This window comes from Phyllopteryx taeniolatus, chromosome 7 (assembly GCF_024500385.1).
Source record: "Phyllopteryx taeniolatus isolate TA_2022b chromosome 7, UOR_Ptae_1.2, whole genome shotgun sequence".
Classification (NCBI taxonomy): Eukaryota; Metazoa; Chordata; class Actinopteri; order Syngnathiformes; family Syngnathidae; genus Phyllopteryx; species Phyllopteryx taeniolatus.
The window spans coordinates 15,625,327-15,652,317 of record NC_084508.1 but is presented as its reverse complement, the minus strand read 5'-3'; the positions used below and the strand labels follow the sequence as shown (position 1 = coordinate 15,652,317).

General features: G+C 40.6%; 3 protein-coding genes across 8 annotated transcripts in view; 1 reads left to right on the top strand and 2 right to left on the bottom strand.

Annotated features, from left to right (window-relative positions):
- Positions 1-4,982, bottom strand: part of dnajc6 (DnaJ (Hsp40) homolog, subfamily C, member 6) — a 39,292-nt gene extending 34,310 nt beyond the window's left edge. For both annotated transcript variants that reach the window (XM_061780740.1, XM_061780739.1), the window contains exon 1: positions 4,588-4,982. The gene's annotated coding sequence lies outside the window, so the exon portion shown is untranslated. The remainder of the gene's footprint in view (positions 1-4,587) is intronic.
- LOC133481413 (fizzy-related protein homolog) overlaps positions 4,253-26,991 on the top strand; it is a 30,293-nt gene continuing 7,554 nt past the window's right edge. Inside the window, exons 1-4 of one of the 4 annotated variants that reach the window (XM_061780745.1) lie at positions 4,253-4,273; positions 21,212-21,299; positions 21,385-21,495; positions 21,909-21,972. In XM_061780745.1, coding sequence (XP_061636729.1) covers positions 21,231-21,299; positions 21,385-21,495; positions 21,909-21,972 — 244 coding nt within the window. In that variant the 5' untranslated portion in view covers positions 4,253-4,273; positions 21,212-21,230. Of the gene's footprint in view, positions 4,274-19,783; positions 19,998-21,211; positions 21,300-21,384; positions 21,496-21,908; positions 21,973-26,991 lie in introns of those variants that run through there. The other 3 variants (XM_061780744.1, XM_061780743.1, XM_061780742.1) reach the window with 3 other exon arrangements.
- ak4 (adenylate kinase 4) lies at positions 10,068-18,809 on the bottom strand. 2 transcript variants are annotated; one of them, XM_061780746.1, is made up of 6 exons: positions 18,282-18,809; positions 17,471-17,590; positions 14,763-14,935; positions 11,094-11,212; positions 10,692-10,809; positions 10,068-10,591 (listed from the first exon to the last, which is right to left on the bottom strand). In XM_061780746.1, the coding sequence occupies exons 1-6, from the start codon at positions 18,421-18,423 to the stop codon at positions 10,580-10,582; spliced, it is 684 nt and encodes a 227-aa protein (XP_061636730.1). In that variant the 5' UTR covers positions 18,424-18,809; the 3' UTR covers positions 10,068-10,579. The 2 variants fall into 2 exon arrangements, with proteins under 2 accessions (XP_061636730.1, XP_061636731.1); XM_061780747.1 differs by having other exon boundaries at positions 18,638-18,809.

Here is a 26,991-nt window from a genome sequence, read left to right as displayed (position 1 = left end):
GTCAAACTGAACACTTTGCATTACAAAACATATGTTTGTCCTGTCTGACCTTGGTCTCCAATATGTTGACAATATTTTTCGCGTCTTACTAGTACTGTTCCCCAGCCTACACCCCAATATGGATAAAATGCTGGCAACAGATTGACTCCATGAAGCACTGGTTGAGAGACCAGTAACAATATACGCAAGTGATGGTAAAAGAGGTGTGTTTCTGTGAAGTAAAACAGAAGCCGACCTTAATCATGCATTGACATTTCTCTATTTTACCCAATTAGACAATTCCATTTCTTTAATCTTTCCTTTTCAATTCCATGATATTTCAAGTCACTTCTGAGATGAGATATGTACTGATATGCTTGGCTAAAAGAAACAGGTCTAATAGTATTTCACCACTATTCTGAAAGGATTCATGATTATCCCCAACAATTGATGCAGAAAAGGGAAAGCTGCTGACTCAGCTACGCTTACGAGACAGAAACTGGACTTAAATTTTTAGCTAAATGGTCCGCAGTATTTTACAACACTAAATTCATTTATCTTTTTTTTTTAACCTGTCCTGTACAGCTGCATGGACATGGTGGATCTGTATGCATTTTATCCTGAAACAGCTTTGCTGTGTAACAGGGGATTTTGAAATACTCCCTCTGTTTATTTTTTTTAAAATTATTATTATTTTAATGTTTATTGAAAATGCAGGAAGACAGAAAAGGTTTCTAGGGGACAGACAGAGGGACAGAACGGAATAGGGGTGTGAACCACAGCAGACTGAGAGTTAGACAGTCTAGATATTTGACTACAAGTAACATGACAAAGTCAAATCGCGTTCTTATACTGTATGTGGACGGGGAGGGGAAACACCCAGTGAGGACATGCAACAACTAACCAACGGTACAAGATGAGACAGGACAGAAAACGGCCGGGTAGGACACGACGTGGGAGATGAGCAAGGCAGTGCTACTGATGAGAACGCTTTTATAGTGTCTAAACGCCTGTAAGAAACTGTGAGTTGATATCTTAATACAACCCGTCTTATTGTTAGTTGTCCTAGCACAAGCAATTCAAGCCTATACCCGTGTGAATGGAACTTATAAGTGAACACCACATCACATGCATGTTAGTCGGGTGTATGGAGTTGCTGTGCTGTGCTGGAGTTCCTCGGCATACCGAGGAAGGGCATGCCCTCTCCACCCGCAAGGGGGGGCTGAGCCAGCATGCGCATCCCGTGCGGAAATCAGTCAGGGGGACACCCCCCAATCCCCATGACGGTCCCCCAGCCCGACCGCAGGGCCCCAACCAGCCCCCAAGGGAGGGGGCAAGGGGACAGGACCACCAACCCCCTAGGCCCAACACCACTTACCCAGCGGACACCACCGCCGCCACCACTTTGATTGTCGGTGAATTAAGTGACCTGTCTCTGCCCCCTTCCCCCAACCCCACAACAGTGCAGACCGCCCTTTTTTTTAAATGCACCAGCTTGCACTCATGTATGAAATTACAAAAACCCAGTCTAACCCAGCTCTGCGCAGATTCAGGCTGATTTACGGTCACAAAAATAGGGCCCAATGACTTGGCAAGTCTTGCATGTTTACCTTTGAAAATCTGCCTTTTCAAGGTAGTTTGTCATTTTTTTTTGTTTTGGAAAGAAAATTTGTGATTTGTATAGTGTGTGTAAACCTGACTACACACCAGTATTCTATGATGTGGAGTGCAGCGGCTATCCCATGAAGCAAGTATCATGGAGAAAGCTCAGAAGATTAGTACATTTTTATTCAAGGGGTTGTGTTTTTTGGGGGGTAAAAAATTATACCAACTGTGACTGGTTCAGTGGCAAGCAGGTGAGTAGTCACACTGTTAACTTCAAATTCCTGATATTTATTTAACTTCACAGCTTGAACAGAAAAGGATTTAAAGATTAGAAATTGTTTTTGGTAACAAGTCATGAAAAGCTCTTTAAACCACAAGAAGATGAACAGGAAATCTCACACTTTGTTGTCATTTTTAATCCGTAATTCACTGAGAGCAGAACAGGGAAACTCACACTTTGTTGTTGTGGTAGCGGAACCCAACTAGCATACAGACGGGCAAACGTGGTAAGGCAGAACCCTTGGTCAGGAATAGAAGGCTGAAGGGATTCTCGGTAGAACAGAGAGGCCAGCAGAGGACGACCGGCTCAGCAACGAAAGATCAATCAACATTGAATCGAAACAATCTCGCAATGAGTGAGTCATCAACAGAGCCTTAAATGGGTGGAATGTGACTGGCTGGTTGGCTGTGATTGGCTGATTGGCAGAAGAAGGCATGGCTGACTGCCTGTGACTGGTTGATTGGCTATGACAGAGTGTGATATAGCAAACTAATAGCTGGACAAACAATAACTAAGCTTCATGGCCGTAATGTTTAATTAAGAAGACAATAAAATCAATATTGCGAATGGTTATGGAACCATTGAAAACGATGTGATAGTTAATATGTTAGTACAGCCAACAAATGCAAATACAATACTTAGTCCAAAGTGGTTAATGTGCATTGTTAGACCTTTCATAGTGTTTTACAGTAACTTACTGGCAGCTAAATAAGACACACATTCAATGAACTACAGGTTACATAAACACACATGATCAATGTTACATTAATCCTTATCGTCCATGTACATTAAGGATTAATGTCTTTATTACGGCAACAGTTCAACATTTGCATGCTGGGAGCACATGGCGTCACAATACTGCGGCAAACAAAATACCGTAACTCTGTGTGTGATAACTAAAATCCCATAATGCAGTGGAAACTGTAGTTAATTACTGTAAAATCACTTTCAATTATTTTACTGTAAGGTATGTGGAAAATAACTGTAGAATTTACAGGAATGTCTAACACTATGTAAATATATGTAACTGAGCAAGATTGTGTGACTTTATTTATGACTTGTTTAACCCAAGTAAGGAATTGATTCGATGTGAAATTTAGTGGGGACCCAATGTGACTTTTTCCACAGTAACTTGAGACTTCCATATGACTACTTGCACATACCGTATGTCAGGGGTGTCAAAGTCTTTTTTTGTCTCGGGCCGCATTATAGTTATGATTTCCCGCAGAGGGCCGTGAGAACAGTGAAACCATATAAATGCTTAATCACAAAAACACATTATTACCATTACACAACAAATTGAGGGATAACTAGTTTTGAAATCAGAAGACAAGGATTATAGTTTGTTCAAGTATTGTTTAAGTTACTCTCGAAGAAGGGTTTGGTAACAGAAAAATGCAATATCTCAACATTATTATTTATTATTATGACAATTTAGAATTTGGGTCCAGATTTTAGCAAAAATCACAGAAGTTGACGAGCATGATTTGCTTTCGAGGGTCACATAAAATGATGCGGCGGGCCACATTTGGCCCCCGGGCCTTGAGTTTGTTAGCGATGTCCTATGTGATTTACTCCCACCTCTGGTCCAATTATTACGACATCTCTCAGTATATTGCAGTGGCATTTTACTGAACTGCAAACTACAACCGCAATAACACTTTGTTATAGTAATTCCTAAGTGCACATTGTTATCTTTGTAATGTTTTTGATCCATCAAATTGTGCGACGCACCTAATAAAGTGGTTAATAAGTGTAGCTTACTACTCACATTAGTAATGTACATTATGTGGACATGCCAATAGCCTAAGATATGGAAAGCTGTTTGAGCATTTAGTTGAGATCCTTAATATCCAGTTGAAGGTCCATGTATTAGTGAAATCTTGTGTCTTACTAGTAACATTTATTCAGCTACTGAAGACATTTCTGCACACTAGAAGGACAACTTTGACATACTATGTGTGCAACAACTACATGTTACTAGTGAGGCAAAACTGAACACTAGTTCACATCTGTGCACTACTAGCCTACTACTAGTGAAGCAATAGATGTTACTAGTAAAATGTTATAACATGACTAGTGGTACGAGTAGCACACAGTTGTCAACAAGGGCACAGTTTTTCCTAACAAGTAACACGTCGTCCACTGTGTAATGTTTCGGAGGACAGCCATCTGTAGGATAGTTCAGTAAGCTCTAAACCGGAGCATGAAACTAGTAGCGTTGCTAAGCCCCTCACGTGACGTAACCGGTGACGTCACCGCGCGCCGATAAAGACACTGTTCCCTCGAACGTACTGTACTGCTATGCATTTTGAAGTCGGGATTACGACTTGTTTCCATAAAACCACTGCATGTTTTCAAAGTAGAGGTGATGAGCTACACGCTAAACTGGAGCCGATCGTGAAGCAGGTGAGGCAATGGCGGCACGACCGGATCATTTGCACGACAACCCCAACACAGAGGGCTTACAGCAAACGACTGCTGCACTCGCGCTGCACAATAAAAAGATCGCAAATGAAAAATGAAAAATAAAAGAGGATACAGTCAAGGTACTCCCCGCGGGCCGACTGACGTATTTGTTGCCCTGCGTGTTACGTAATAACAATAACATCCGGATATTTGATCTCTGTCGGCTTACAGAATGGCTTCCTTTAAGAATACCCCGCATCCACGGCTGATACGAAATGCAGGAATAAAATACATGCGATATGACTTTGCTTTACCTTCCAGGCAGGATCCTGGCATTCTCCTCAGGGAGCACAGCTCCTCTCGAGCCGCAAAGATGCGCGTCAAAGCTCCTCTCTGTCTCTGTCAAACTCTTGTCAGTCGGCCACCTTTGTATTGTCATCCGCTGCAAGTCAAAGGTCAAAGCGTTTATTGTCCTAGAAGCTAGACAAGAGGTGGGTTTTGCACCGGGAGGCAACAACGGGCTACGGCAACACGATGTAATCGCATCCTGGTATTGTCGACCCCCACAGCATCCAAGCTTGTGGTAAATCTAGAGAAGATGTGGCACGGTTCAACTGTCCTAACACCATGACTCCGCAAAACTGCGCCGCTCAGTGCATCCCGTCTGCGTTGCCGTGTCGAGAGCAACCTGGTAAAACCTGGACTGGATTTCTGACGTCAGCCTGTGTCTCGATTGATCATCTCCATCCAATAAGTAGCAAATCATGCCAAAATGACTGTGTGTCAAAAATACCACTGCTTCAAATAAATGAGTCGGTACGAATAATTTCACAAGGCACTTAGAAAGTCAGAAAATGTAACCACACATCTGCTGTCATTTTAAAGACAGGAAATAACTCCATGGGAAAAGCCAAAGAAATTAGTTGCTGACTCCATTCGTCCATTTTCTATGGCACTTGTCATCACCTATCCCAGATGACTTTGGGCACCGGTCGCCAGTCAACATTTAATCAAGCAATCATTCACACTCACATTCAAACCTGTGGATCATTTTGGAGTCTTTAATGAACCCAACACCATATTTTTGGCAGGAAGTCGGAATACCCGCAGAAACCCAGAAGCACGGGGGGGGGGGGGGGGAGAACTTGCAAACACCACGCAGGAAGGCCAGAGCCAACATTCAAACCCTAGATATGTCAGATCTGTAAGGCAGAAACGCTTACCACTAAACTACTGCGCTGCCCTGAAATGCAGACTCTACAATGGTAAATAGTATACATCAACACAAATCATAGCTATCCTCCTTACCATGCATATAGGACCCCTAGAAGTGTAAGCAGCACAGGGAGGGCATAAGAGAAACCTGTTTGGACACTCACAGTGCTTGACATAATTGCTCATACCCTAACACACTGCATAGAAAACCTTGAATTTCCTTTCAAAATCAATATTTTCGATGGCATACCAAGGGTTAGCAACATGGTGCACCCAAGGGCCACATGAGTGGGCCTCTTCTAAAAACATCTCACCAGTGATGGGACATTGGTATTTCCTAGGAATGTTGTAGAAGTGATCATTTGAAAATAGAAACACTTGCAGAGATCTATAGAAACAAAGTGTTGCATATTGGTATTTTTTTCCCCTACCTTTTCAAATCATTGTTGATTATTCGTGGGAGAAATCATTAGCATGAGCAGTGTCTTCACATAATAATAATAATAATAATAATAATACAAGGTCATTTGAGAAAATGCGTTTTTTAGAAATGTGTATTAAGCTGGTGTTGATCGCCCTTTGCATTAATCAGTACCCATGAAATAGCTCTCAGTTAAAAAAGATTTGTGACCCCTGCAACATACAGTATACTGCACATAATATACTTCTGTATATGCCTACAAATGTGAGCCATTGGGTGCAATTGAGATTTGTCAACATGCACATTCAAAAATTACATTTTCCGAACTACCCATTTAACGTTGGTTTGAATAAATAAGTACAGGGGATCCTTGGCTTGCAACGGTTCCCTTCCTACGACACTGACGTAACCCGATTTTTTACGGACATGTCATAGATCGGACAAATTCATCGCTAACCTATGCTAATGCGGTAGTTAAGTCATAATAATTCTAATGAATACTATATTATTAATAGTATAAATAATTCAGTAAATAATTCTATGTATGAAACAAGCCCATGAATATAAAATAATCGAATGAAAAGCTGTAACAAAAAAAGAGCAATTCCTGATAATCTACCTTTACTACTGTGGTTGGCTTGCACACTGGTAGGGGTACTAACTAGTTCATTTCACACCGTTCATAATAACAAAACATTGTAGGTTGGATCCATCAACTGAGGACCCCCAGTACACGTCAATGAAAGTCAAAATTTTACTTAAAAAAAAATCATCTAGTTCACAAGAATTCAACCACAAATGTATATTCATCATCAAAATCTGAAAATGGTTGTTTTGTTGAGCAAAAAGCTTACTTTACAAATGGGGTGCTCTCATTTTCAATGCATTGATGCATTGTTTGTCTGTGATTGTCTGGCAACCAGTCCAGGGTGTGCTACCATCTCTCATCTGAAGTCAGCTGGGTGAAGGATCCATAAGGATAAGGATTTTTAAGCTAGGATAAGATTTCGTCACCTTATCGTGTGTGTCCCAATGATCCTAGGCGCGAAGTTGTCTTGGGCTTTACACCCCTCGTAGGGTCCCCCGTGGCAAACAGGTTCTAGGTGTGGGATCAGACAAAGCACGGCTCAAATGACGTCCCTTGCCGGGACACGGGTTACCGGGGCCCCCGCTTGGAGCCAGGCCTGGAGGTGGGGCTCGAGGCCGAGTGCCTGGTGGCCAGGCCTGCACCCATGGAGCCCGGCCGGGCAAAGCCCGAAGAGGCAACGTGGGTCCCCCTTCCCATGGGCTGACCACCTGTGGGAGGGGTCCAGGGGGGCAGGTGCGTAGAGAGCTGCGTGGCGGCTGAAGGCTGAGAAGCTCCGTCATCCGGGAGGAGCTCAAAGTCGACCAGCTGCTTCTCCGCATCGAGAGGAGCCAGATGAGGCGCCTTGGGCATCTAGTGAGGATGCCTCCCGGACGCCTCCCTGGTGAGGTGTTCCGGGCACGTCCCACCAGAAGGAGGGGACGACCCAGGACAGGCTGAAGAGACTACGTCTCTCGGCTGGCCTGGGAACACCTCATGATAGCCCCCGGAAGAGCTGGACAAAGTGGCTGGGGAGAGGGAAGTCTGGGCTTCCCTGCTTAAGCAGTTGCCCCCGCGACCTGACCTCGGATAAGCGAAAGAAAATGGATGGATGGATGGATAAGATTTCAATGGGATTTTTGTGCATATAAAATGTCACACCATCTAAAGAAAGGGCTTATTTGAATGGGCCTCATAAAATACTGTATGTTGCTAAACTATAAGGGATAAACAATCAAATTAAGACACAGAATGTATTCACAAGAAAAGTGATTTTATTGTATTTGTAACAAGATAGAGCAGAATTTGTATTCAAATGGTGTCGTGAAAAGAAATGTCTTACACAAAAGCAATGGGGTGTGATCATGACCACCTGACCCAATCAGCTTCTTGTCCAAACAAAGCTGTCAAACCACATAAAGACTACATAGATGCAGCTCAGGCGTGGCCATATGAAACTTACACTCCCAACAAGTCTTTTGACATTTTGCATATTTTCCCATTGTTAACAGTTTCTGTAAAAAAAAAAAAATAATAAAAAAAAGTGTAAAACAAAAATGGATGTCTCATACTGGAAGTAACTACAAGGAACTATCTTCAGAATGTTAACAAGAAGTACCTATGTACATTGTCACCTAAAGCATGGCACACAGATATTGACAACTGGGCAAAAATCCCTCCCACAAATCAAATCAGTAAAGGCCCGGATGTCAGATGTCTGTGACAGTGATTATCCTGAGTGACTGTTCTACAGTATGTCTAGAGTGATCTTCCTCCTCCATCTGCTCTGAAAACACTCAGTGCTAAACCCGTTCGATATTTACAATTCCAAATCCTTACGTGTGGTCATCGCCGAGTTTGGCCGAGCCACAGACTGTGATTGTGATATGAAACGAAACGGTACCCAATTGGCTACCGTTTCGTTTCACGACCGGAAGTGCATGCTGTTGCCAGACACAAACAGAGGATCGACCAGTTGTGTTGTTTGTATACTGAAGCTATTTATCACCATGGAAACAACAAGGAGAATAGTTTGTAAACAGTAAGCTTATCTTCTTGTATTTCTTCTTCTACTACTATTTATTTTCTTCTTCTGGCTCTCACAGGCCAGTCTTGGATACTGTGACAGACATCTGGTTTGAGGAAGGAGATCCGCTATTTTCATTCAAGATATCATTATGAGTGTGTCCACAGGTGTGGAACAAAGATATTTGAAACTGGCAGGGGAACACTGAGCAACTGTGATTACCTGAACGTGAACAGCAGCGTGATGGTTATTACACATCATGTGAAACAGCAATCAAGGGACTCTATCGTTTAGGTTTTCATCTAAGCAACAAGGGGCACTGTAGTTACACTGAGGCGTTTTTGGAATTGATTTGCAGCACAAACATAATATGGAAGCATGTATATGTTATTCGTTTCAACAGACGAATACACCTTTCAACATTAAAATAATAGCGCAGAATAGTAACAATTAACTCAGTAACTGGTTCTCCGGCGCAATTACGAAGCAGCTGCCTAGTTTGCATTGCACAGCATATACTGTACGGCAAATCTAAAAATGACCCCAATAATGTTAAGTTTCAATTCAAGAGAGAGAGGACAGACACAGACCTTTTGCTTCACAGTGGAAACTCCAAATTCTAACACCCTGAAGGTCACACAATTCGAAAACCCACCAACATTTTTACAGGGGAAAAAAAAAATGCATCAAGTTGCACAATAACTCAGATCGAGCCATCATTTTGACCAACGTTAGATGAGTGCCAAGCATATCGCACTCTTCATTTTAGTGAGCGTTTAAAGGCTTAACTCCCTCCACAAGTGTTTTTGCATGTTTGACTTGGTGCAAAGAGGAAATGTGTGTCTGTGTGTGTGTGACAGTGACGATAGAACAGGAAAGGGAATTTATTGCGATGTAGCAGTGGTGCAGCAAAAGTGGCACATGTATCTTTGTCTATGCTGCTGTACCATGTAATATGGCTAAAGAAACATCATTAAAATTATAAAAGAATACATGCTGCATAAATCAGCTGTGTTGGGTAAATGTGAAGCAACTCAGCTTCCTGTCACACAGTAATTCTCCCTTTGCATGTTCAACACCCCGTCCACATGTTCATGGTCAGTATATAACATATGGTATTCTTTCAAACTTTTACCTTAAGAGTGGCAAAATCATTTTCACGTGTATGACAGTTGAGAATGTAAAAAAAAAACACATTATTAATAAGTTGGACTCCATTTAGCAAGCCTCCCTCCCCACTTCCTTGGATGCTAAACAATTTATTTTTGTATGACTGCTAACTGCTATATAATAGCCACATTAACAGTCTGGCCCTGGAATATATTATTTAAATTGAATTTCTAATGGGACAAATTGATTTGAAATTTTAACTAATCGGTTGACCCATATTCCGATGAACATTTGATTCGGTCTTAAATGTTCCACTGTATTTAAATATATGCATATATTAGGTCCCTGTTTGTACTGTCCTTCCAGGGTATTTGTGAGCTCTCTATATATCGTAACCATTTTCTTCTACTTTTCAGAGATTATTACTGTACTGTATGTCAGGGAAAGTGCTTTAGGGATTTTAAAACAGTTATGATTTGAGATTCTTGAGGTATTACAATGCCATATTAGTATATACTGGATTACCTTAGTTCACCTCCAAATTCAACTTTCGAATGATTATCCTCACCACTACGCAACGCTTTTCTTGTCTTTGTCAAACCATTTTATTAGTCTGACTTAATGAACATACTGCATAGCTAGTGCCAGACAGTGTATACTGCAAAGGAAATTCTTCCTTTACAGTTGACTTATTTCTTTCTCCTTTTCTTTCATTCTCTTTTTCCTACTGTTCTGTTTGCATGTAGCGTCAATTTATATTCTGTGTAGTGGGACTGTGCATGTTGCAAGTAAAAATCTGAGTTTGTATAGAATAGCTTCTATTGATCAGGTTAGCTAGTCACTAAATACCATGCTGTTATATTATTGCAAACATGCACACCTCCAATTTTAACTAACAAAATTTGCAAAAACTTCAAATGACAATTAGGTGAAAAAAAGATTGCATCCTGCCATTTCTCAACTCCACTGTTAGTGATGAACCTGAAAGACAAACAAACCAGCGTTGGAGAAGATCACTCCACATGTTCTATGTTCTTCTTGATATTTTTTGAGGTCTTCTCTCCGAGCAAAGTCAGGGCACCTGGCTTTGATGGGCATCGACTGGCTGTGTGTGCATCTTGGTGCTGAGGAGAGAGTTGATGTAAGGCCAAATCCGATCTGTTTCTGTACCAGAAAATGAGTGCAGGATTCCTTGTGACCTGTGTAGAGATTAGAGAACGGGTAGCAGGCGCAGTTTGCCATTGTCATAAAAGGTCATACTAAGCTTTAGTTACATCCTACCAGACAATCAAATGATCATAAAAAAATAACAGCCAAACAGTGAAACAGAGTGTTGGACTTGTATTGCAAAAATAAAACATTAAATTCCTGCTTATTCCTTCTATGTCCAAATGTTATTTTTGGAACATGAAAGCAATGTGGGATGCACAGTATACAGTACATTAACTTGTGTTGTTCAAATTAAAAACAAGTATTTACTGACTTGTATAAGTCAATGACGGGCTTCGCCACATCTTTGTAACGTCTCAGTCTAGTCATCAAAGCTTCTGGTTTGTCATCATCGTGCTGAATCAGGGGCTCCCCGGTGATGTCATCTTTTCTCTTTGTCGCGTCACCCAGTGAACAGAGAGATAATGAAGTCAAACCTCAACAGATCAAATGGGCAAGGACAATGAAGCAAGAATAATCACACATTTGTATAAGAACAAGCAAGGGAGCTTTTGCAGTTAAAAAACAAACACTTTTTGTCATATATGTTAAAACTGTCTGTATGATCTGATAGTAGAATATTGTTAAAATTCTTTTTGGAAAATTCATCCCTGTCTGGTGCCATCTAATGCCTCTAATTGAATTTTACTTATTATTTGATAACTGGGCACGGAGGAGAAGAATAGCCAATCAGAGACTGTTGTGGCAGAAGGCCATCGATGGGTGTTGTTGTCAACAGAGATACCAACCCCTATCATCATCTCTCAGGAACATTCTGGATATTTTGTCAGGAACATTTTGATTTTGTCAAGAAATGGTAGATGGGACTTCACTTGTACAGCACTTTTTTTTTTATCTTCAAGGTGCTCAAAGCGCTTTAACACTGGCTGCTCATTCACCTAATGATGACACAGCATCAGCAGCAACTGGGGATTCAGTATCTTGCTCAAGAACACTCGGACATGGTCACAATGGCCGAGGATCGACCCTACAACCTTTTGGTTGGGAGACGAACACCTGAACTATACCGTCCCCATTTGCAGGAACATTTGCATCTCAGCTAAATCAAACACGTGCAACCAGAAAAACTCAGAACAACACTAATATTTTCTTTAAAGTGTTATTATATTTTCTTTCTTTGAATGGTTTTGAGTGACAAAATATTGGCAGCTTTTCTTTTTAATTTCAGGTTTGATTTATTCAATACAATGTCTTGGCGGTAAATTGCTAACCATACAATAATGTAGTGACCGTTTTAATTTACAGAGTGACACATTACAAAAAATATCAGGTATGGTCATTTAGCAAAGATAAAGAAAATATATTTTTTGAAAATCATCCATCCAGCAATCCATTTTCTGAGCCGCTGAGGCGTCCTGGAGCCTATCCCAGCTATCATCGGGCAGGAGGCGGGGTACACCCTGAACTGGTTGCCAACCAATCGCAGGGCACATACAAACAAACAACCATTCGCACTCACATTCACACGTACGGGCAATTTAGAGTTGTCAATTAACCTACCATGCATGTTTTTGGGGTGCCCGAGAAAACCCACGCAGGCACGGGGAGAACATGCAAACTCCACACAGGCGGGGCCGGGGATTGAACCCCAGTCCTCAGAACTGTGAGGCAGACGCTCTAACCAGTCGTCCGCCTTAAAAAAAATCATATATAGTGTATTTTTGAGAACATTTATTTTGCAGATCTTAAAAGTCAAAATCATAACTCAGCACTCAGAATGCATAGGGTATAAAATATGTATTCATGTACATGGTGGTGGTAATTTTGTGGGTTTAAGGTGTGTGTATATGTGTGGGCATGTACAGTATATGTTTTTAAATACCTATGTACAACACATCTTTACACAAGTAGGTGATCATGTAGGTGCTCATTAAGGTGAATGTACTTATGTATGTCTAGTGATGTAAATGTGTACTATGTATGCATTCATTTGTATTTGAGCATGTGTAAAATAATGGACGTGTTGTATTGCACAAATGCTACTCAAAAACATCTCTGACAAAAAACAATAGAAATGTTTCAAAAAACATCAGTGTTCTATTGTGCAAGCAAACATATAAAATTGCTAATATTATACATATTTAATATTACATGGAGGAAAATGTGATGACATCATCAACAAATGTTACCGCGATTGGTTGGTAGAGTCCAAATCGTATTTCGACCAATAAGATATTACTGGTATTTCGACCGCGGTATTTAGAGGCCACGCCAGTGACATCCACTCGCATGTTGTCTCATCCTCTCCAGAACATTTTCGACTTCCCCGTGACATCGGGACGTTAAAAGTTACAAACTGAGGTGCCTTTTCTGTCACATGATCTGCTGTCTTTTGCTGCATGACAATGTTGCACAACAAAATTATGACTCATTTTGCCGCTATAATTTGATGAAAATGTTAAGCCAAATGTCATTGGTGCTTCAATAAGGAAGCAAGTATTTTCACTTCAAAGGAAAGCACACTGGCAATTGAATGGAATAAAGTTTACTTGACAGAAGCATTTTTTTATTGCATTAAATAAAATCCCTGCTTATCATACACATTTATCTACTGTAGGAGTGAACAATATGTACTTCAAGGAAACATACCGTATTATGCACATAATGTACAGTCAGAGGTGAGTAGAGTAGCCACAAATTGTGCTCAAGGCAGTCCTCCAAATAATTACTTGAGTAAGTGTAAGTAACTTTAAAAAAAAAAAAAAAAAGTACTAAGTAACTGCCTGGTGAGTAAGTTCTGATTTATTTTTTTCAATCAAAGCCTGAACATCAACTGGAGAACAATATCAAAGGGGTATGTGCAAATTCAGGTATCGCCCAAAAATATCACTAACTGAAACAATAATAAATTTAATCCTAATAAAATAACACAAAAGAAAGCAAATACTGCCCAAAAAATATATTTACTGTCTTTGTTTACAAGAGAAGTACAATTTATCAAAATAATTAGGTAAATGTAACGGAGTAAATGTAGTGCATTACTACACCCCCCCCGTTTAAATGCCAGTTGTGATATAAAAATATGAGACCAAGAGAAGCCCTTTCAAAACTTCTCCCGTGACCTATAACTTGTACAACCCAATACAGTACATACAAATTACTTTATTGGGCGGCTGTCTCTCAGTAGGTAGAGCAGGTCATCCAGTGACCGAAGTGTAACGGGTTCGAATCCCGTGTCCTTGGGCAAGACACTGAACCCTAATTTTGCTCCCAGTGGGCCTGGCAGCGCCTTGCATGGCAGCAGTCGCCCATTGGTGTATGAATGTGTGTGTGAAGTGCCCTGCGATTGGCTGGCGACCAGTTCAGCCTCTCCCCCGAATATAGCTGGGATAGGCTCCAGCACGCCCGCGACCCTAGTGATGATAAAGCATCACAGAAGATGGATGGATGGACGGACGCGTGTGTGAATGGTTGAATGTGAGGCTTTGTAAAGCGCTTTGGGTACTGTGATAGTGTAGCTAAAGTGCTATAAGTGCAGTCCAGAATCAGATTTTTTTTTAAAAATGCAATTTGGTGTGTAGACTTTTTATATCCACTGTAAATAATATATAATATGTATAATATTGCTTCTTCTACTAGTTAAAGCAGAGCAAAGAGTGTGGAAAACAAGCCTGTGCCCAAGACAATGAAAGCATTATTGTGGCACATTTACACATCACCAAACACATGCAGGCACTCTCGAGTCCCAAATATTTGCACACAAACATTGAAAAATGTATTTTCCATAATATGATCCCTTTAAATTGTTTGTGCTTGTTGGCTTGTGTAACTGTCTGCGTATGAGACAGCATGTTCACAGTCAAGAGTTGTACAGTAAAAACAAATGATATGAAGCAGAATCACATTTTAAAAACACGAGACTGAATTATAAAGCAATAATTTGGTCACGTCAGAAATCACTTCAAGATTTAGCTTTTCAGACCTGCACTCGGGGTGGGTTGAAGCCCATGTTGTAAACTCGGCCACTGCCTGGGTGGATCCAGCGGTCACTCAGTCTGTCTTTAAGAGTCTCATAAGGGATGTTGAGACTGATTACCAAGTCAAGCTGGTACAAATTGTTCAGGGATTGGGCCTGTGCAAGTGTCCGTGGAAAACCTGGTGTGAAACGAGAAAAGAGATGAGTGGGATACTGTGACACAAACAAACAGGCTGTTGGACATGTTAAACAGACACTATAAGGGCCAAGTGTATCAGCTCGGCTCTGTCTGTGTGGAGAAGTTCTCACTGTGCTTGCGTGGGTTTTCTCTGGGAATTCAAGCTTCCAAAAACATACTTGTTAGTTTAAATGACAACCCTAAATGACCGGAAGTGAATGGGAATGGTTGCCTGTCTCTGCTCGTCTACGTTTGTATTGGCTGTTGATCAATCCGGGTTGTGCCTCACCTCTCAAGGTTTATTTACATAACCAGTGTTGTACCCGAACGATATTTTAGGCGTAGCGAACGGAACTCCATTCGTTCATTTCTGCCTTATGAACGTTAATGAGAACGAGTTCATTCTGGCGTCAAAGAACGGTTTTCAAACGACAGTTAATTTTCATTCAAGAGTACCAGGTTTTGCAAGGGACAGGACAAAACCCGTCTGGACACATTATATACGAGCCTTCATATGTCTGGGATCATCGTCGTATTTGACAACCGCCGTTCATGTTTACATTGCGCAGGCAGGTCGCAGCAGCATGGGTGCGCGAGGCGCGTTCAGGGACACTGCAAAAATGGGAGTGAATGTGTTCTTTGGTTGCTTTGTAATGCGGTACATCATTGCAAAAATGTATTACTAGGAAAATTATTATTTGTATCAGAATGCTTTAGTTACAACACTATGTGATCACACTGTCATAATATGGAATTTATTTTGTTTTGTAGTCACCCAGAGCTGCAAGGAATGCAAAGTTATAGATATCCTTTCACCATCATTCGTCATACTGTGTTGCGTGTTTCTGTTTGCACATCAAGCGCACAAGCCCTGGTTTTTTAAAAAAGACTATTGTAGGGTGAAAGCTGCAGCTGGCTACTAGTGTGGACTGAACGGTTGGCAACAATGAGGAAATTAAATGCTAGTATTTTGAGGGTAATAGCCTGTCAGCAACATTAGGGGGAAACAGATAACTATGAACGAGTTCATTTTTGGAATGGTGAACTTAGTTCAAAATTTTCAATTATGAACTATGAACTAGTTTGTGTAGAAAATGAACTTAACCAACACTGTACATAAAACCACCAGTAACGATTACTGTCCACACAAGACCTGCATGTGAACGTGGACTAATTACTCCCAAGAATTCTCTGTCTTTGAATGAGATACGACTGGACAGGACTGGACTGGATACAGCACCGGTGCAGTAAATGTACACTTAGGTGCACATTAGAGGTGTTATAAGCATAAATACATTCGTCGATCTATTTTCTGTACCGCATCATGGGTAACTTGAGCCTATTCCAGATTACTCTGAGCTGACTGGTCACCAGTCAAGCACAGAGCACATATAGACAAACAACCATTAACACACACATTCAAACGTAACGACAATTTAGTCTTTAAATAACCTAAGGAAGTTTTTGGGGTGTGAGAGGAAACTAGAACAAAATGCACATATAAAAATGTGCTGCAAGCATTAACATGCCAAAATATTAGTGGTTGACATGTCTGCCTCACAATTAATTGAAAACAAAAATTGCCAATACACGTGTATATGAGTGTGACAATGCACAATGTAACGTTAAATGTAGAAAATGTTGTCCCCCCCCCCCCCCCCCGCCTTCCTCTCCCCTCTCCTGGTGCCCTCGCCCATCATTGCTCGCGGCAGGCAGTTGACATGGACTCGCTTTTGGCGGGCTTTGACCTTTTCGGGTGGCAGCTGGCTCCTGCGTTGGGCCCTGTTGTTGGTTGGTGCTTTAAACATGAATGAAGCATACTGTGCAGTATATACACTTCAAAAAAATACAGTAAGCATGTAGGCCTGACTGTGTGACTTCTTTTTTTCTCTGGCCAATCTACAACAGATATGTTTACTAAATGATTACTAATCCTGCTTCCAGGTTTAAACTTGTGACTCAACGAGCTGTTGTTTCCATCAATTTTAAATATACTAGATAATATTTAACTTGGAAAAAGACAGTGACCTGTTGTGCTTTCAGGACAGCTTCACCGAAATAATACAATATGTTGTTCATGCCTTACTGAGCATAGCTCAGATGTGTACATATTAGTGCTTGATTAAAAATATCACTATTCCTGTTTAAAAATGGACAATACAATATACATAATATGTTGACTTGATTTAAATCCTCCCTAGCACTGCTGTAGATGAGTAAGCCTACAGACCAGATGGTATTGGTTACCACAAGTCATTATGTACAGTTGTAAAAGTACTGTGTTTAGCATGCATGCCTTTTCTCCGAAAGAAGAGCTCTGGGCTAAAGTGGGGTGGAAACAAGTTGGCCAATCCCCGTTAAGGAACACTTGAATTTCCATCTCTGTCATTCATTATGAATAAAGATATTCTCTTAAGACAAATAAAGGCAGATTAAATATATTACAGCAGCACACAAAGTGCAGAGAGGATGCTTGATAATGCATTAGGGAAATAATGTACACTGGTGCACGACAACAAATTGAGTATTTTCTTACCATCTAAAAGCCAGCTTTGACCACTCATGTGTTCCAGTCTGGGCATCATCAGCCTGGTCATCACATGATCAGGCACTAGCATACCTTTCTCCACATATGTCTTTACTTGCACTCCTGCCTCTGGTTTACAACAGACAGACAATAGAGTTCATTTATAGGGTTAAGAGTACTTCCTCTGAAATTGAAATGTGTATTCGTTCAGAGCTGGCTCAAACTGACAAGGCAAACTCCTGCGATCGCCAACTGGACTGTCAAACATCTGTTATGTAACATGGGCAACAACAAGCTGCCTTCAAAGTGCTTTTAAGTAAGAATCTAAGTGGAAATGTCAGTGTAGGAGCCTGCTGTGGAGAGGTCAACCAAAATAAAACAAGATTTCGCTATTCAGAAAAGTTATATAAACATATGAATGGGTATGAATATTATAATAATTATTATTATTTGAAGTATAATCAACTAAAATTTCCACAGCACCTCCAGGTTTATAGTCAGTGCGTGCGTGACACAAGCCATCTAATTAGTGCCCGTCCTTATTTGCCCGTCCTTATTGAAGGATGCATTCAGAGTTACATGCTCAGTTGCTTTTCACTCCGAGAGTGAATAGATGAGTAATGTCCAAAAGAAAAAAAGACGTTTCACAAGACGTTTATTGATTCAAAAATATATTCGCAGACTTTCAAAACATTCAATTACACTACTGTGTTAAATAAAATATGGATCGTTATCTATATGCGTGTAGCGGTAAACATATGCTTCAGTTCCTGCGTCACACTTTTTGAATGAAAATATTCATGATCCAAGTTGATCTTACCTGTATTAGCGGCTATGCTCTCTCGTAAAAAGTGACCACTGGATAAATACTGAAGGCCGAAGCTTTGCGCAATCCTTTCCGATATGGTACCTTTCCCTGATCCCGGAGGACCCATTATAGCAGCACGGAACAATTTGGCCATGTCCTTCCCTCCAAAAAACAAATAAGTCCTCTCCCGTTTGGACGGAGTAATGTTACTTGTACCGTTTGCTTTTTGCAAGAGAAGCTACTAACATTTCCTCGTTAAAAAGGGAAACTCCCAACAAGTTCCACGCATGAGCGGTACACCCCCACCCCCCTCAAATCTTTGGATGGCAAAATAAATAAATTCCTGTTTATCTTGGAAGTCTTCGAACCTTTGCACAAAGCCGTCTGTCGTTGCCCATTGCCGTGAACGCTCCAATCAACAAACTGTTTCCTGTTTTTCTTTAAGGTCTTCTTTTTCTTACATTACGGTATCCTACGTCTTTAAAAAGAGTTTATCCACGAATGGACGTGGTCAGTCTCCACAACGCCCCGTTTTACTGCGCACATCATCCAGGAAAAATGCGGATGAATGATTCATAGTAACGCATGTCACATGACAGTTTTTTTCCCCAGTGATTGTCAGGTGCCCCAACTTTGAAAAATGATATAAAAATTCACACTATCCCTAATACAAATTCTAATGAGAAACTGAGCAGGCATACCTTTATCATGTGCATCGCCTTCTCATGGGTGTATACATTTAATTGAAAACAAAAGTGGATGTGAGTTCAAACGTGCTTTTTAATTTATAACATAACACTGTAAGTGTAGTCTTCTATAAATTGTCTTTACATTTATGTCTAATGACAGGCGGAATATCCCACTTTTTACAGCAGGAGGCACTGTGGCCGAGTAGGGATTCCGTTATGAAATTGTGTGTGAAAGAAATATGTGTGTTGATGCAGTATGAGCAAAATGAATATAGGCTGTAATATTAATATGTGCTCCGCGAAGCACTGCCCCTACTAGAAACTTTACTCTTACTTAATTTCACAACGGAATTGTTACTCTCAATTTACAGTGTCATTCCAGAAATGGACAATAAAGCCACCAGTATTTTTGAAAAACAGACCTTTTCATTTATTTTATTGTGTTATTGTGTTTTCAAGGAAAACAAGTAATAAATCATCATATATTTTGATTCGGCCAGCTCAACCATGAACTACACTCTTCATGGGGTTTTGCTCTGTTGCAGTTAGGCTTACTCACTAACTTAGACGTTTTAAAATTTGAAATGATTTAAAGTGAAATACTAATAGTTATAACATATGTTCGAAATATATTCTGTTGTGCCATTTCTTTCACATTGTGTCACTGGTGTGTTCTGGCATCAGAGGGGGCCACTTTATTTGAACGTTTTTTTTGTATCGAGTATAACACAGGATCTTTAGAAGGGTTAGCTTATATAGCTAACAGCTAAGATAACTCTTTGGCCTACGAGCGTCGACTAGTAGTTATTTAACCCACAGTCGCTCCGAGGGCATTTTACAATCTCGATGCTAGAGTGAGGCACTTCCGTGTTTACGTCACGTGGGTGATATCCCACAATGCAACTGTGTGAAACTCACTTCGCTTGTTGACATGCACATTGCAGAGCAGTAAGGTAATATATATCTCCTACGTCTGGAATCTCGGGGTAATGTTTGTAGTTTGGTTGGCGTTATTAGAGAGTGACTCTTCTCTTCAGAGGTATATGTTCTCACAAGCCGTAGAATGCTACAATTAGCTACTTGCGCTAAGTAAGCTAAGGTTAGCCCCCTCGGTTTTAAAACGTCATTTTGTTACTGTTACACTTTGCTGCACCATAACAAGCCTCTGTACTGTATGTGCAAACAAGCCGTCAAAAATGGGCGTAGCTCACTTTAAGCTAGAGGTATTAAACTTGTTTTCATCGCGGGTCACTTGGTCGTTATAAATTAGCCCTCAAATGGCCCGGTTACAATGATGGAAGCACATACTCTAATATGTGTAACGATACAGCAGTAGAAATTCACGGTTTGTTTCACATACGGTACAGTCAGGGAAATCAATGCAAAACATACGGCTTATATTTTGTGGTAACAGGAACAAATTTAATGATACTCAAAATGAAGCGTCAACAGCTTAAACCTTTTCTTTTAAAGAAAGTGCAATTGCAACAGTGTGAATTAAACACGGCATTTGTTATTGCTGAAGAGCCTAGACTACTGATTTTTATAAAGCTTGCCATAATGTCTGCCAGCCAGAAGCTGAGGTGAACTGTGTTTGTTAACAGACTAGGCGTGTCGTTAGTGCGCAAGGCAGTTACATTTATTGGCCCTTATCTAACACGTTCTTTATATTGGGAACCCTAGTAATTGTTCCATCATATTAGACACATTATTGCACCAGCATTTGGTTGTTGTCATTTTATATGGGTAGTTTTGAAACAAAGTCAAGGAGAAATCGTGGCAAAGTTTCACAGGCCACATAAAACGATGTGGAAGGTGGGCTCTGGCCTGCAGATCTTTAGTTTGACACCTGTAACTTAAATGTTAGCTATACAATTCAAAATTAACAGTAGTTGAGAAGGGACAAGGACAACAGAGCATTTTGCGTCGTTTTCTAGAATTGTTATCTTAGAATAGTTTAGATATGTCATTAAAATTTTAATACTCAATGATCATTTGCTATCGTTATCTCTGTTTCTGCTGCAGTAATAATTCTTTTTTTAACTCTTAATTTGAACAATTTTTATTTTATTTGTTTTTGACTAACTTTTCAATCCAAAAATCAACGTTTTAAGGATCATGTAATATTTTTAAATATGTCATTAAACTATATTATTTTAATTTTATGTAGATATTTAATATGATATGCAATTGTAATTAAATTATCTAATTTAATAATATAATTATATATATATTTTTTAAAAAAAATTCTAGGTCTCTCTTTCACTTCAAAATGGATCCACAATATGAATACCGCCTTTTACGCCAAATCAACCATCAAAATGACAACCGGAGCCCTACTGTGAGTTTCCCTTCCTTTATTCCTGTTAATTCAGTGACTAATACTGCACTTTTCTCACATCCCAGTGTATCTGTTGTCTTTGCAGAAAACACCACCTCCTGCTGCTTCCCCAGTAATATCACCCAATAAGCTCGGCGACAGATTTATTCCCACTCGAGCGGCGGCAAACTGGGATATCAACTTCCACAGGCTCAGTGTATGTACACTGCTCAAAAAATAAAGGGAACACACAATGATTACAATTAAGTCAACCGCACTTCTGTGATATCAATCTGTACAATTAAGAAGCAACAGTGAGGCTGTGTTTGGCATCACTCCCTATCCACTATATGAGTTTAGTGCCCTATATAGTGAGTTCGTCATTTTGAAGTGATGTTCAAATGTGCAGTGAGCATAGGTTATCCCCTTAACAGTGCCCTCAATGTGTCCCACAATGCATCTTGAAAAGTAGTGAACAACAATGATCAGAAGAAAGTTAAATATATCCCGCGATGCATTGTGCAGATACAGAAAAATTATATTCCTTTTATGGGGTATTGTTTGATTTTCAGCAAGAGACAAATTCATGAATTGTGATCAATTATGAGTATTTCTTTGGTTTTCAAATAGGAAAATGAGAAGTCTGCAAATCAAAACAGGAAAGCCAAGGAACCATCTTCTGATATTGTTAAAGGTGAATATGATTTTCATCCTCTATAGCAAACAATTCCAAGCCTCCATTTTATTTATTTTTAGATTACAGTGGAACCTCCAAGATCGATAACAATCCATTCCAATCTAGCTGACCTTCTGATTTGTTTCGACTTTTTTCCTTAAGAAATAATGGACATACAAATACTCTATATCAGTGTCACACTGCATGGCTTAAAGTACTCCTGCATATGATTTTTTCATTATTTTTTATTTTTTTTTGGAACAAGACTCGCCCTATGGATGTGTGTGTGTTAAAGCAAAAAAACGTGCACATGACATGCGAGCGAGCGTGGAGGTGTATCTGTGCTGTAAAAAACGTCTACTATACGGTTTGTAATTGTATGGATGGATTAAAGTACTCCGGCGTGATGCTGGAATTCTAGCGTATGTGTTTTTGGGGACAAGACCAGACCTTCATATGTGTAAACCTATTCATTGTGTCCATGCGAGTGGTGTCATTTGGGCGGGTGTCACCTCGAATAGATTTTTTTGTTTTTAAACAATCTTTATCTATGAATAGGAGAAAAAAAAAATCAATACTTGAGTGGCATTCCGGTGACGTCAGGAAGGTGGATCCAATATGAGAAGTGGTGGTGGAGTGATTTTGTAGAAAAAAGACTACAACAGACCAATCAGCGGGAATCTGCCAAAACGTCTTGTCTAGCATTAGCGCGGCGACAGCTGAAAATGGAAGCTAAAATTATTACACACAGTGAAAATACATCATTCATTGAGAAACAAATGGTGCTGGGTATGTCTTGAGGAAAGAGGCAATGATGGAAAGCCTTTCAGAAGTTGATGCTGCAAATTAAAGGAGTGTTTTGGCTTCTGCAGCGTGTGCTCCTAGAAATTGGTGTATGGCAGCAGCAGGAAGAAAGTGCTTCTTCGCCATGAAGCGGACGCCTGCCACAAAGCTTTGGTTCATGCTCTGACTCACACTGGTACACTACTGGAGTGTACATCTAAATCTGCCACAGCGGCTTCCATGCCTGACAGCTTATATGAGCAATACGTGTACATGTTTGTAGCCAAACACGTTTTGTCATTTAAATTTGTGCAGCGCTTGGTCATTCTTCGTAAAAAAAACTTTCTGAAGATAAAGTGGCATTGACGAAACTATCTGTTTCTAACCTATATGCCAGCTATTTAAATACACATGACTTTGCTCCCGAATTCAGACAAAAAAAAGCATGTTTTTACTAAATATTAATTAAGCTAACAGCACAGCATCTCGCTAGCCAGAAAGTAAGCATCGCCACTGCTTCAGTCCTTATGCAGGAGCTCAAAGAAATCCTGTAGTCTCATGGTCTTGGCCGGTCATCAGTATTCTTATGGATAATAGTGCTGTAATGAGAGGCAAGAAAACTGGACTAGAGACACAAGCGAGAAAGGAGAACCCCAACCTTCTGGACATATGTGGAGACACTGCACATGGTGTCTAATGCCGCCAGAGCACATATGAGCCCCTTTTCAGCAGAACTTGAGGGATTCTGCAATGATGTCTTTTATGACATAGAAAAGTCACCGAAGCAGAGAGAAATATTTGCAGAGTTCCATTCTCCTCTACATCTGCCAGTGAAGACCTTGATCAGGCCCATCAGCAACTGCTTCCTCCATATGCTGGATGTGTGCAACCGGTTACATGAACTCATGAATGGCTTGGTGGTGCATTTGTACTATGTTTGGGATCTTCGAGAGGAACACAAATACAGGTAATGAATATTATGTTATATGAATATATATTGAGTGTTAAATTGTGTGTTCTGTTCCTCTGTTAAATTTCAGCGGTTAAAGCAAATTATCGTGTTGTTATTTGCACATCAGTGTCGGTGCTCAGTGTTCTCCCTCTCTGCTGAAAAGATGAGGCCTAATATTTTTTTGTACCATGTTATTTGGCCCATGTATTTTTTGGCCTGTTGGTTAGCTTTTGGTTTATGTCTTACATTGTGTATGCACGCACAAACCTCCACCGTCATGGTTTTGCGTCTTCAGTACAGTGTAATTCCGCTGTTTGTGCGGTATCAGCGATTTAATAATGGCCTTAAACTCAGGACCTGCTCTATCCTTCCCACCCACACACCTCAGGTGCTGAGACCAATGCACAGAGTTCAACTCTCTTGTCATCCAGCCTGGTTGAAGCCGAGAAATGAGGAAAACAAATAAAAAGGCTAGCAAAATGATCACGTTCAGGCACCTGCACACACATTTTTGGGGGCAGGTGCTCAAGCCAAAAAAGGGCACACCTCACCAAAATTATTTATACAATTAAGAAAAGCTCTGGTATGCATTTAACTATTTTATTTATTTCTGTTAACACAAGACACAGCCTCAGTAATGCAACAATTAACAAAGTAATGATCCATCCATCCATTTTCTGTACCGCTTATCCTCACTAGGGTCGCAGGTGTGCTGACGCCCATCTCAGCTAAGTCTGGGTGAGAGGCAGGGTACACCCTGAACTGGTCGCCAGCCAATCGCAGGGCGCATATAGACTAACAATGATTCACACTCACATTCACACCTATGGGGAATTTAGGGTCTTCAGTTAACCTACCATGCATGTTTTTGGGATTTGGGAGGAAACTGGAGTACCTGGGGGGAAAAAAATCCATGCAGGCACAGGCAGAACATGCAAACTCCACACAGGCAAGGTCGGATTTCAACCCGGGTCCTCAGAACTGTGAGGCAGATGTGCTATATAGAGTTAATAGTTATACAAATGTGTCGTGAGTTATAAAAATGAGTTTTACAAATTAAACAGTGTCGTGACTGTCGTCATTTATTTGTGTGTGCGCTGCGGATGGGTTCTTGACCAAGTGCTTGAAAGGCATGCACTATCATTTTAAAATGCTAGAGTAGAGGTTCTTCAACAAGAGCAAACAGTTGCATCCAGAACAAGAACAACACAGAATCAAAACCGAAAGGCACGGCTCTCTGTGCTCTTCTCAGAGTTTAGCAAGTGCACAGCTTTGGTCAACATGTTCGGAGGTATGCGTATGTGAATTTAAATGTAAGCTGTTTTTATTGACTTTTTTTTCTTCTTAAAAATTATGATTTGCAGAACATTTAAAACCTCATATTATATTCATTACGAGACAGCGACTATCAAAAAATTAAACTGACAAATTACAATTTTAATATTAGTTTTCAGCGACTCAGAGAAAAATTCCCACTGAAGTATTTTTTTTTCATGAAGCCCAAAGAGTTATTGAACTACTGAACTTTGATGTCTGGAATCGAGACTTCCAACTCTCTGACAGAAATCTGTCTGTTGGTAGATATGTCTACTCCTCACTGAGTATACTGCTTGTGTGAGATGGAAGACATGGGTAAACAGTATGTAGAGCTCTCTCAGACGAGGATGGATCAAGGCAGCAGAATTCCTTCTTAAAGACCTTCCTCTGAACAACCACATTATCACTACACAATCTGCTTTTATGCCATCTTTGTTTCAACATGAGTCCGTCTTGGGGCTTTCCTCACCTTAGGGAAAGCCTTGCCTTATGTTGTTGAACCAGAGGAGCTCAGTCAACCTCTTGTTGAAGAAGTGGATTCATAGCTAGTAGACGAGGATATGGCTGCTCATGTCCTGAACTACAATGAGAGCGAAAGAAGGGTCGATATAGACTGGTGGTGTCCAATCATTTTGATGATCGAGAGAAGGTTATGAGATTTTATTTTGAGTAAGATGGGCAAAGCACTTCTTAGCGTCTTCACTGGTCCCCTGGTTGAGGGATCATTTAATCTGATGGATGACATCTTTAAAGGAGAGTGATGCTTCTCAAATGTTGAGATTTATGAGGGCCTTGTAATTGTCAAATCCAGAATTAGAGCAAGGGAGTGGGCGGCTTCAACAATGAGAATAGACCAGCCATTAAAAACGTCCTGTATGTCATCATACCAGACATATCAGATGGACTTTAATCAGAAAAAAATCAGGAGAAGGAGGCTCAAAAGATGAAATGAATTTTGACTTCAGAAAGGGCAAATAAATGAGTGCAGCAAGCAAGGACTACTGCTGGAATTCTAAAAGACCAACAAACCTTTTCTAGAGCACCCAGGGGCCCTACTAAATCTGCTTTCGCACCCAGAGGCCACTCTAATGCTAGAGGAACACCCAGAAACCTCACCGACTCAATTGTAGCACACAGATGCCATTCCAACTCTAGTACAGCACCCAAAGGCCCTACTAAATCTGCTCTCACACTCAGAGGCCACTCGAACTCTGCCGGAGCACCAAGAGGACCTACTTTGAGATCAGACACAGAAGCACCTGCAATGAGGCTGCAGCAAGCTCATCTTCCACTGCCTTGAAAAGTAATGCTTTTAATAAATTCAAGGACTTCAATTATAATCCCAAAAGAATGAACATGGACAAATAATCCCCAGGACATGTTTTGTTCAGAAGCATTTTTTTGAAATCCTTTTTTTCCATTGGCATCAATCTGTCAATCAAGTCTTGTTTACCAGTTCATAAAATATCTTATTTGTTCATATAGTAATCATTTCAGGTTCTCCATTCCTAAATTGTTGGATTCGCGCTAGTCATGAAAATAGAGACCCATCCATCCATCCATCCATCCATCCATTTCCTTTACCGCTTATCCTCACTAGGGTCCCGGCATGCTGGAGCCTATCCCAGCTATCTTCGGGCGGGAGGCAGAGTACACCCTGAACCGGTCGCCAGCCAATTGCAGGGCACATACAAACAAACATTCGCCCTCACATTCACACCTACGGGCAATTTAGAGTCGTCAATCAACCTACCATGCATGTTTTTGGGATGTGGGAGGAAACCAGAGTACCCGGAGAAAACCCACGTTGGCACGGGGGAGAACATGCAAACTCCACACAGGCGGGGCCGGGATTTGAACCCCGGTCCTCAGAATTGTGAGGCAGATGTGCTAACCAGTCGATCACCGTGCCGCCTGGTCCCTAACTTATTCTGCAAAATGCCATGCTGATGAACCTCATATTTTTAACACTGAGCTTATATGAA